This window comes from Dreissena polymorpha, chromosome 7, assembly GCF_020536995.1.
Source record: "Dreissena polymorpha isolate Duluth1 chromosome 7, UMN_Dpol_1.0, whole genome shotgun sequence".
NCBI lineage: Eukaryota > Metazoa > Mollusca > Bivalvia > Myida > Dreissenidae > Dreissena > Dreissena polymorpha.
This window is the reverse complement of record NC_068361.1, coordinates 29564485-29577165: the sequence shown is the minus strand read 5'-3', so window position 1 is coordinate 29577165 and position 12681 is coordinate 29564485. Positions and strand designations below refer to the sequence as shown.

Here is a 12681-nt window from a genome sequence, read left to right as displayed (position 1 = left end):
TAAGTGATATGATATATTGTTGTAATTGTTCACAGTCTGCAACCAAATATTTTTTTTACAAACATTAGCAGTGAATTATGTTAACACCAAGTGTGTAAGTCATATGATATATTGTTGTTATTGTTCACAGTTTATGATTATTTATTCTTCATGCAGTTCCACCAATGAACTCAACAGCCCCTACAGGGGGTCAGGGGTCAGCAGCAGGTCAGGGGTCAACTCCAGGGGGTCAAAGTCAAGGCTTTGCCCCGGGGGGTCCAAACGACTTTGCAAACATGTTGCAGAATCTAATACAGCAAAGTCTGCAGGGACAAGGTAGGATTTAGAAAATAGATGATTGCTTGCTTGATTGATTGGAGTGATTTAATAAGTGACTGATTTAGAAAATAGATGATTGCTTGCTTGATTGATTGGAGTGATTTAATAAGTGACTGATTTAGAAAATAGATGATTGCTTGCTTGATTGATTGGAGTGATTTAATAAGTGACTGATTCAGAAAATAGATGATTGCTTGCTTGATTGATTGGAGTGATTTAATAAGTGACAGATTCAGATAATAGATGATTGATTGATTGGATTGATTCAATAAGTAACTGATTCAGATAATAGATGATTAATTGATTGGATTGATAAAATAAGTGACTGATTCAGATAATAGATGATTGATTGATTGGATTGATTTAATAAGTGACTGATTCAGATATTAGATGATTGATTGATTGGATTGATTCAAAAAGTGACTGATACAGATAATAGATGATTGATTGATTGATTGGAATGCTTTAATGAGTGACCGATTGAGAAAATAGATGATTGCTTGATTGATTGATTGATTGGAGTGATTTAATAAGTGACTGATTCAGAAAATAGATGATTGCTTGCTTGATTGATTGGAGTGATTTAATAAGTGACTGATTCAGAAAATAGATGATTGCTTTTTTTGATTGATTGGAGTGATTTAATAAGTGACTGATTCATATTTTGATTAATTTCAGTTTCGATTGATTGAGTTATTTATTTAATGATTGATCTTGAAACTTGCTAATTTGATGAAACGCCTATTTATATAATGTTATTCAATGGCGTTGTACAAAACATATATATGTACATGAAATTGATAAAAAATAAGAGGTATTGATAATATTATGCAGCATTAATTAAAGGATTAATGATCTAAATATGTGTGATATAAATAATGATGCTGTAAGAAACTTAAGCAATAAAACAATACCGGCTACACTATTAAAACACAGTAAAAGTAAAATATTATGTAATAAATTGATATAACTAGGGTTAAAACAATAATTATAATGATATTATGAGCAAATATTTGGCAACATAAAGACACTGTTTTTCATTAACTAAAAGGATACGTAAAAGGATATTTCTGCACTCTGGCTGTCGGATCCCACAGCTTTTAGTCACCTGTCACCCTTAAGGACACTTCTTTTGGGTTTTAACCTTATTTGAACTATCTTGACTACAAGTCACAAATAGACTGACCAAGTGTGACTACAAGACACAACTTGAAGGTTAAAATTACAGTGTGACTATAAGACACAACTAGATGGCCTAAGCGTGACTAAAAGGCAGCTGGTTAATGTAACTCAATCATTGAGCAAAGAAGCCCTAATGATTCTTGGTTACCAGTCACTTGTACAGTAAATATCCTTTTCGAGCAAAGAAGCCGGCACAATTCTTTAATTTCTTGGTCCTCCAAGTCCTAGTGACAAATAAGCCCGTACAACTGAGTCTCGATTTTTTTTCTCGATCACAGGTATTTAAATTAAAATAGGTTGTAAAAGTCTCTGAAGAGAAATGTTTTCAAATTCCCTTTGAAAATGTCTATTGAGGCGGAAGTCCGGATGCTTGATGGAAGTTCATTCCACAGTTTCAGACCAACAACTCCGAAACTCCTATCCAAGAATGTTTTTCTCTTCGTGCGTTTCACATCATAACATCCGTTATACAAGACGGTAGATTGTAGGTAACGTGCTGGTACTTTTTCTTTTAAAAGTTCTGTAAAGTATTTTGGCGCGTGACCAACAGAACAATTATACATAAAGGCCAGTAATTCGAATGTTATCCTTGCCTTTACTGGTAGTCAATAAAGTTCATATAAAGCATCTTTTGAACTGTCATATTTCTATCGGCCGAGTACCAATTTGGCACACATGTTTTGGATACGTTGCATTTTGTTTATTTCGCATTGAGCTGTTCCATACAAGATCAGATTACAGTAATCCAGATGGGATATTACCAAAGACAAAACAAGTATTTCTGTTGCTTCTTTTGTTAAGTATTTCCTTATGTTTTGGTTTTAAGGTAGTTGTACATAGCTGTATGACACTTAATTTTGATGAAGGAATCTAGGGATTTATTAGCTCAGCTGTTTTCGGAGAAAACCGAGGTATTGTCATAGCCAGCTTGTTGTGTCCGTCGTCGTGTCCGCCGTCCGCATGTGTGTGCGTGCAGTCTGTGTGGATTTCTTTATTGTAATAAACCATGGGTTCAAGTATCTAATGAATAATAGTTTGGCTAGCTTTTTTCCAGAAATCGAATTCATTTCCTTTAGGTGGAGATTTAAAGGGCTGAAAACCTACACAAACACAATATAAATAAACTGTTTTTAGTGCAGTAAAATGATGTATTTAGAGTGTGTTTTCAACTTGATCGAACTTCAAACAGTTTTTGTAAAAAAAACTTAAATTGAAACACTGTGTGCATTTTACATCATAAAATGCAGTAACATAATATCCAATACACACAGTGGTTCCAATAATTGTTTTGACATGTATTGAAAAAATAATTTCAAAGTCTTTTCCACTGAAACCACAAGGCCTTTGGTTTAAAATATTGTTTCAACTTACTGCATATTATTTCCTATCGTGTCTAGTGTTTTCCCAGGATTCAAAATGGGCATTTTAACGTGCAGTTTAGGCAAAAAAGGGCAAAACGTTCTGTGAATACCTGGTTTTGGGAGAAACATTTAATCGCATCAGAGGCAGTTGTGGGGAAAAAATATAATAAGCACATTTAATGGTAATTTATGTATTTAATTAAATATTTTTATTATTATTAATATATTTACCTTGCAATGCTTTCCATTTTAGTTCCATGTTGTTTCAGTAAACTGTATAGCATGACAAACATAATAAATCAATATATGCATACAAATCTGATTATACACAGATCCATTAACATATAATCAAAACCATGTTTGTCTCATCCCTTTTTCTTACGATAATCTTGACAGATATTTTAACTGTGCGAGTAAACTGAACTCTAATTTACAATCACTTGTTTCTGCGACATATATCCATTGAGTAAATATGTTGTTTTTATCTAAAACTTGTCAAATGTCATGGTTCCGAATCCTTTTCTTTTAACAGCATTAAACTCTGGAACTCTTTACCTGAGTCACTCACAGAGGTCAACAGGTTAGAAGGCTTTAAGGTTGCCATTAAAAGTCATTTAGATTAATAATTATTTAATTTTTATACGCCCGTATAAAATACGGGACGTATTATGTGAAACCCCTTGGCGGCGGGCGGGCGGCGGGCGGGCGGCGGGCGGAAGGCATCACTTTGTCCGGACTCTAATTCAAATTGTATTCATCCGATCTTCACCAAACTTGGTCAGCAGTTGCATCTAGTTGATATCTAGGCCAAGTTCGAATATGGGTCATGCCGGGTCAAAAACTAGGTCATAGGGTCAATAAGTGCATTTTCAAAGGGGCCACTTTGTCCGGACTCTATTTCAAATTGTATTCATCCGATCTTCACCAAACTTGGTCAGCAGTTGCATCTAGTTGATATCTAGGCCAAGTTCGAATATGGGTCATGCCGGGTCAAAAACTAGGTCATAGGGTCAATAAGTGCATTTTCAAAGGGGCCACTTTGTCCGGACTCTATTTCAAATTGTATTCATCCGATCTTCACCAAACTTGGTCAGCAGTTGCATCTAGTTGATATATAGGCCAAGTTCGAATATGGGTCATGCCGGGTCAAAAACTAGGTCATAGGGTCAATTAGTGCATTTTCAACGGCGCCACTTTGTCCGGACTCTAATTCAAATTGTATTCATCCGATCTTCACCAAATTTGGTCAGAAGTTGTGTCTAGATGATATGTAGGTCAAGTTCAAATATGGGTCATGCCGGGTCAAAAACTAGGTCACGAGGTTACTTAGTGCATTTCAAGCATTTAGCATGGTGTCCGCTCTCTAATTGAAGTAGTTTTCATCTGATCTTCACCTAATTTGGTCAGAAGTTGTGTCTAGATGATATGTAGGTCAAGTTCGAACATGGGTCATGCCGGGTCAAAAACGAGGTCACATAGTGCATTTCAAGCATTAAGCATGTTGTCCGCTCTTTAATTGAAGTAGTTTTCATCTGATCTTCACCAAATTTAGTCAGATGTTACATCTAAGTGATATCTAGGTCAAGTTCAAATATGGGTCATGCCGGGTCAATAACTAGGTCTTGAGGACACTTTCAAGCATTGAGCATGGTGTCCAAAACCTTCGAACGGGCGTATCTTGTGACAGTTTGGCACTCTTGTTTATATATGTGTATCTTTTCACTTTTAATAAGCAGATATTAACTTCATCCAAAGACCTATAGATATAATAGGTCTTTGCTTCATCTTAGGTTTTTATTTTTAATAATTATTAGTTCATACTTCATAACATACATTTTAGCAATATATTTAATTTAGATAATTCATGATACCTCATATCATCAAATTACAACTGTCAAAATATCTATGTGTTGCAGTAATTGATAACATTATCAATTGATCTTAGTTTCCAGCTCCTGTCATATTTTCTGAGCACTACTGTGATAATTAGTTTGATCTCTTTTGAACGGTGATATATATTTTTTATTTCATTGAATAATTATTTTACTATGAACATAGTTATGTTTAAGGTCAACATAGTTATGTTTAAGGTCTGCCTCTTTTTGTCATGCCACCAATAATAAGGACCACAATGGAAATAAGGGCTTGCTCTTTTTTGTGTTATCCTTGGTTTGGTGAGCATGTCATAGTTTATTGTACATGATATAGTTTTTAATAATTGCTTATTATTTTATTCTATGTTATGTTGTGAACTGTGTATATGCTTCCTATGCCGAAATAAATCTTATCTATCTATCCATGCATCATTGATTATCACAGGCATTAATTTTCATTAATATCCTTCTAAATGTATAATCGCCATTGTTAATTTGATCGTTATTTGCCATTTTGCCAAGAGTCACAATTTATTTCCTGTATTGTCCGCCATCTCGTTAAAATTATGTAAGCGACAGGTGCGCATAGCAACTTAAAATTGAATATGTCTGCCTCATATGTGACTCGCATTTTGTTTAATGAGTATATATGATACAAAAATTGTTTCATTTATTAATTATATAAAACACCATAACGATGAAATGCACAATTTCCACCAGGATTACTCTCGTTTTCATCAATAATCTCCTAGGTAACTGTCCACGATTTTATGTTGAGTACACATTTCGGACTGATTAGTGTGGTTGGTATATCAAAGCCACTTGAATTATCGACAGATATTGACGCCGTGTTATTTACGCATGACTAATTCACAACCACGCAAATCTTCACTGCCTTGGGGCCATTCTCTAATACTAGACCGCTTTGAAGTTTATTTAAGGGGCAATTAAGATGTTATCAATAAGGGCCCATGGTGGCTTTTGCATTTGAAAAGGGCAGAGTGGCGCTCAAGAAGGGTGGTGTGGCGCAGTGCCACACAAAAATGGCCTGGGAAAAACACTAGTGTTTGAGGGTATTTGCAACTGCTGTCACAAGTTCTAGTACATTTAGTAATTAATGGAGTGATTGTTTTATTTTAAAGGATTGATTAGGTGATTTATTTATTTATTGATTAATTGATTTATTTATTGAGTTAAATGTATGTGCTTCAAGTGTCGTCTTTTTTTAGTCTGCGCAATATGCTTAGGCTAATTTTGAAGACATTTACCGCATTATTTTATAACATGAAAAACAAAAACCATTTTCAGGTCAAGCCAACGTGCAGGTGGGCGTGCCCAGAATGCAGATACAGATGCCTGGGGTAGGGCGTGGCGTGCCCAGAATGGAGATACAGATGCCTGGGGTAATGTTTGGTCCTCCGGGCCCACTGCCTCCTGGGGTCAGGGCTGGCACCATGGGTTCAATGAGCTTCTCATATCGCCCGGGCGTCCCACCCAGGAACGAGTCTGCCACTCAGACCCAGACCGGGCAGGGAGCCAGCAGCGCTACACAGACCTCCAGTGAGTAACTTTGGGCTTAATGCATGTGCGTGAAATATCCTCTTAGATTAGCCTGTGCACTCCGCACAGGCTAATAAGGGAGGACACTTTCTGCTTTAAAGGAAGTCTCTGCTGAACAAAAATCCAGTTTAGCCTGAAAGTGTCTTTCCTTATTTGCCAGTGCATACTGCACAGGCTAATCTGGGACAACACTTAATGCACATCCTCTGAGCCCACTTTTAACAGAACCTAACCCTTTTGGTCTCAGATAAGCATATTGACCAGTTTGTAGTCCATCAGAAAATCAAATGAATTAAAGACTTTCCATGATAGAGTCAAGTTTTCAAATCCTCGTAGACTGATGAGCAGCAAACAGCATAATACCTGGAAAGATGCTGTTCTGGCTTTATTCTTGTTGCATATAGCCATGTTCATTTTGTTTTTGAGTAGGAAGGGTTATTAGTTGTTGATTCCTTAATGAAGGCATTATGTTTCTGTGGGTGTTCAGCCACATGCAGAAAAGCCCTAAACAAAAAAATAAAATATTATATGAATCATGTAATTCACATTTAATGATGCTCAAAGGCTTTCCTCATGGAGCTGCACATTTTGAGTGGTAAAAGATCAAGGTCATCCTTCAAGGTCAAAGGTTAAATATATGGCTTCAAAGCAGCACAATAGGGGGGGCATTGTGTTTCTGACAAACACATCTCTTGTTAGCTTGAATTTTGTAATAATAGGCAATATTTTCTTCTCGCCCCATGTTAGGCGTCCAAGCTAGGTTGAAACAGAAACACGATACTTTAAGAAGCATGCCAGAGAAATTATTATTCCCCCATTACCATTGGTAATGGGGGCTATATAGGAGTCACTTTGTCGGTCGGTCCGTCTGTCGGTCTGTCTGTCTGTCCCAAAATTTCATCCGATCTTCACCAAACTTGGTCAGAAGTTGTATCTAGATGATGTCTAGGTCAAGTTTGAATATGGGTCATGCCAGGTAAAAAACTAGGTCACGGGGTCACTTAGTGTGTTTTAAACTGAAAGTTTGTCCAGACCATAACTATGTCATTTATCGTTAGATTTTAAAATGACTTGGTACATTTGTTCATCATCATGGGACGGTGTGTCTTGTGAAAAAAGTACGTCGATATCTCAAAGGGCAAGGTCACACTTGCAGTTCAAAGGTCAAATGCTTGTCCGGGCCATACCTTTGTCATTTATTGAGAGATTTTAAAATCATTTGGCAAATTTGCTCATAATCATGGAACGGTGTGTTGCGCGAAAGAATTATGTCGATATCTCCAAGGTCAAGGTCACACTTTGAGTTCAACAATCATAAATGAACTTGTCCGTACCATAACTATGTCATTCATTGTAAGATTATAAAACCATTTGGCACATTTGTTCACCATCATTGGACGGTGTGTTGCACGAAAGAATTACGTCAATATCTCCAAGGTCAAGGTCACACTTACAGTTCAAAGGTCAAAAATGGCCATAAATGACCTTGTCCGGGCCATAACTACGTTGTTCATTGTGAGATTTTAAAATCATTTGGCACATTTGTTCACCATCATTGGACGGTGTGTCGCTTGAAAGAATTACGTCGATATCTCCAAAGTTAAGGTCACACTATGAGTTCAAAGGTCAAAAATGGCCATAAATGAGCTTGTCCGGGCCATAACTATGTTGTTTATTGTGAGATTTAAAATCATTGGGCACATATGTTCACCATCATTGGATGGTGTGTCGCGTGAAAGAATTACGTCAATATCTCCAAGGTCAAGGTCACACTTTGAGTTCAAAGGTCAAAAATAGCCATAAATGAGCTTGTCTTGGCCATTACAATGTTGTTCATTGTGAGATTTTAAAATAATTTGGCACATTTGTTCACCATCATTGGACGGTGTGTCGCGCGAAAGAATTACGTCGATATCTTTAAGGTCAAGGTCAAACTTTGAGTTCAAAGGTAAAAAATGGCCATAAATGAGCTTGTCCGGGCCATAACTATGTAGTTTATTGTGAGATTTTAAAATCATTTGACTCTTTTGTTTACCATCATCGGACGGTGTGTCGCGCAAAAGAATTACATCGATATCTCCAAGGTCAAGGTCACACTTTGAGTTCAAAGGTCAAAAATGGCAATAAATGATCTTGTCTGGGCCATAACTATGCCATTCATTGTGAGATTTAAAAATTACTCTGTACATTAATTTTGTTCACAATCATTGGACGGCGTGTGAAATAACTCAAGAGTTCAAAGGTCAAAATGGCTATAAATTATAATGGCATAATAATTCTTATAAATCGCCATAAATTAGGTTCTCTTGTTTTGTGAAGACAGGATGAAAAATAGTCTGTGTCAATTCGGCATGTGGGGGTATACGTCACATCTGTGACAAGGCTCTAGTTAATTTTTATTCGTTATGGTATCTATGACACAATTTTAACAAAAAATGCAACCAGAATATATATATAAAATAATACTTCAACTTATTCACATAATATCAATGACTAAAAAGTTACACATAGACTTATTTAAAGAGAATTACAGAAAACTAAAACATTCAATTAAACCTTGTGTTCAGGTTCTGTCACCAGTGTGTCCGGCACCCAGACCACGTCTGGCCCGACCCCCAGCAACACCTCCGGGACTCAGACCCCTGGTATGGGCCCTGCTGCTGGTAGAACCCAGGCCTTCATGCTGCCAGGGATGCCTGCGCTGGCACAGAATGTGAACCCAGTAGACAGTTACCTTCCCTGCTCCTCAAGACACTTCCTGTCCCAGCATGCACAGGAGATTGTTCAGCAGGGAAATAACAACCAGGTCAGTTCAGTAGGAAAACAATAATCAGGTCAGTTCAGTAGGGAAACAATAAGCAGGTCAGTTCAGTAGGGAAACAATAATCAGGTCAGTTCAGTAGGGAAACAATAATCAGGTCAGTTCAGTAGGGAAACAATATCCAGGTCAGTTAAGTAGGGAAACAATAATCAGGTCAGTTCAGTAGGGAAATAATTATCAGGTCAGTTCAGCAGGGAACCAAAAACCAGGACAGTTCAGTAGGGAAACATTTACCAGGTCAGTTCAGCAGGGAAACAACAACCAGGTCAGTTCAGCAGGGAAACAATAAACAGTTCCAGTGCTTTCCACAGGCCATTTAACGGTTCCTCACCAGGGCGCTTGAATTTCGAAATCAGAGTCCGCGGGGCGCCTGAAATTTTCCAATCAGTGTATTCTTACAGTTATTGCAGCTTTAGATCAAAGCAATATCGACTTTGCCGCAAATTTTGAAAGCTGATTTACGATCCTTTGTCGCTTTACCCAAATTAAGCCCGCCTAAAGGCGGAGCGTCGCTGTATTAGAAAACCAATATTGGCCAAGGAAAGCGCACGCTTTGTATGAGCGTCAGCAGTAGGCAGGCAATACCTGCAGTTTAATTATGCAGACGACTCGTGACGTACATGTAATTGCCACAGTAATCTTAGCCAGTTACTTAGAAGACTGATGATAGCAACATTTATTCAACTCGTAAAGTGTTTAAACGAATTATCGTTGAGTTCATAACGCAACAGTTAATATTTGTCGAAATCTCAAATGGGAATAATTAAATTTGTAATCCGAAACCCATTTGCTTAAGTCGATGATAACTCATGTTTAATCTGAAACACACTTCCGAATGTAAATGTTACCGCACCGTTGAAATATTCTAACTTCAAATTAGCAGTGCAAATTTATTTTGTGTCGAATCTTTCTCTCTTTTTAACAAGCACACAATCGTCAGGGGATTGACGCATGTTCAGAGGCAATATTTCATCAAATCTATAAATAGTCACTGAAAATTTATTTGATACTATAGAAAAATGGCAAGGTTTGTATATAATAATTTGAGAGCTGTTATCATAAATATTTACCAGAAAGTGATTTATAAAACGGAATAAACGGGATTATCGGTTAATAAATAGAAACTTGAAAAGTAGTAGGTATACAGTAATAGAGTCGGGTTGAAATGGATGTATTAGGGAATCGTTCGAGTCGGGATTTTACTATCTATGTGGGAAATTTTAAAAACAATTAAACAATATATATTTTTAAATGACTGGGGGATTTTCTTGAAGAGTCATAGCACACCAAATGACGTCTTTTGACGCTGTTTTTCTTTGAGTTATAACGCACCACAGAATGTCAATTGACACGTTAATTTTATTTTGAAATCAACATTGGGAGGGGACACCCCTCCCGAACCACCCCTATCAGCCCTGGGGCGCCAGACAAATCCTGTGGAAAGCACTGGTCAGTTCTGCAGGGAAACAATAATCAGGTCAGTTCAGCAGGGAAACAATATCCTGGTCAGTTCAGCAGGGAAATACTAACCAGGTTGGTTCAGTAGGGAAACATTAACCAGGTCAGTTCAGAAGGGAAACAATAACCAGGTCAGTGCAGCAGGGAAACTATAATCAGGTCAGGTCATCAGGGAAACAATAACCAGGTCAGTTCAGCAGGAAAACAATAAACAGGTCAGTTAAGCAGGGAATCAATTACCAGGTTAGTTCAGCAGGGAAACAATATCCAGGTCAGTTCATCAGGGAAACAATAACCAGGTCAATTCATCTGGAAAACAACAAACAGGTCAGTTCATCAGGGAAACAATAAACAGGTCAGTTCAACAGGGAAACAATAACCAGGTTAGTTCAGAAGGGAAACAATATCCAGGTCAGTTCAGCAGGGAAACAATAACCTGGTCAGTTCAGCAGGGAAACATTAACCAGGTCGGTTCAGCAGGGAAACAATAACCAGGTCTGTTTAGCAGTGAAACATTAACCAGGTCAGTTCAGAAGGGAAACAGTAACCAGTTCAGTTCAGCAGGGAAACGATAACCAGGTCAGGTTATCAAGGAAACAAAAACCAGGTCAGTTCAGCAGGGAAACAATAACCAGGTTAGTTCAGAAGAGAAACAATAACCAGGTCAGTTCAGCAGGGAAACGATAACCAGGTTAGTTCAGAAGGGAAACAATTACCAGGTTAGTTCAGAAGGGAAACAATAACCAGGTCAGTTCAGAAGGGAAACGATAACCAGGTCAATTCATCAGGAAAACAATAACCAGGTCAGTTCAGCAGGGAAACATTAACCAGGTCAGTTCAGCAGGGAAACAATATCTAGGTCATTTCAGCTGAGAAATAATTACCAGGTCAGTTCAGCATGGAAACAACAACCAGGTCAGTTAAGCAGGAAAACAATAACCAGGTCAGTTCAGCAGGACCCACCCCCCCCCCCCCCCTGTCAGTTCAGCAGGACGCCCCCCCCCCAGTCAGATATTATCTTTATTATACTTCCTTAAGTGTGTGATTTCTCCTCCTTTTATGACCAGTACAAGTAGTTTTGCAAACATATCTCACAATCTAACAATTACCAGGTCAGTGATTCCTTTCATTATGCATCAGCTCTGCCTTGTTATGGTCAATATTGTTGTGCAAATATTTCTTACAAAAAACAGGTGAGAGATTCTCTTCATTATAAGTCAGCAAGGGTGTGAATTCTCCTCATTTTTATAGCAAATATTGTTTTGCAAATATTTCTTACAAAAACCAGGTCAGTTATTCTATTCATTATAAATCAGCAAGGATGTTGTTTCTCCTTTTAACAGATGTCATCACTTTTATGGCAAATATAGTTTTTCAAATATATTTCTTGCAATAACCAGGTCAGTTATTCTCTACACTATGTACCAACAAAGGTGGGATTTGATGCTCCTTTCGGCTAATTGTTTCTCCTTAATGCTTAAATGACAGAGTGTTTTTTTTTTACTTTCTTGATCAATTTAAAAGTGACGAATTGTGGTGGCCTATATAAGGATGGGGATTAGGTTGGATGTTTTATACCTATGAGATGTTTTCTTAGACAACACCTTTGTAACTGGAGCAATTCCTACCTATGAGATGTTTTCTTAGACAACACCTTTGTAACTGGAGCAATTCCATTGCTAAATATTTTCCTCAACTGGACTTATTTTCCAATAGTCTAATACCTACAAAATGTAAAAAAATAAAATTTCTTCTGTTTTTAGCTCACCTGAGCGATAGCTCGGGGTGAGCTATTGTGATCACTCACCGTCCAGCGTCCGTCCGTCTGTCTGTCTGTAAACAATTTGTAAACATCTTCTTCTACTAAACATTGAGCCAATTTCAACTAAATTTCATGTGGAGCATCCCTAGGTCATGGGACAAAAGAATTGTTAAAAAAAATTTGATCACATAACCAAGATGGCCGCCATGACCATATATGGTAAAAACCTTAAAAAATCTTCCTGTCAGAAACCGCTCATCAGATTTTCAAAAAATTTCACAGGGATGACCTTTGAAGGCTCCCCTAAAAAAGTTGTTCAAAGAAATTTGATTCGTCGAAAAACAT

The 12681-nt window shown here is 37.4% G+C and overlaps 1 protein-coding gene across 1 annotated transcript in view; it reads left to right on the top strand.

The window, feature by feature from the left end:
* LOC127839576 (large proline-rich protein BAG6-like) overlaps positions 1 to 12681 on the top strand; it is a 60618-nt gene that overhangs the window by 18716 nt on the left and 29221 nt on the right. Inside the window, exons 8-10 of the mRNA XM_052367966.1 lie at positions 157 to 315; positions 6044 to 6295; positions 8863 to 9101. Of these exons, the coding sequence (XP_052223926.1) occupies positions 157 to 315; positions 6044 to 6295; positions 8863 to 9101 (650 nt within the window). The remainder of the gene's footprint in view (positions 1 to 156; positions 316 to 6043; positions 6296 to 8862; positions 9102 to 12681) is intronic.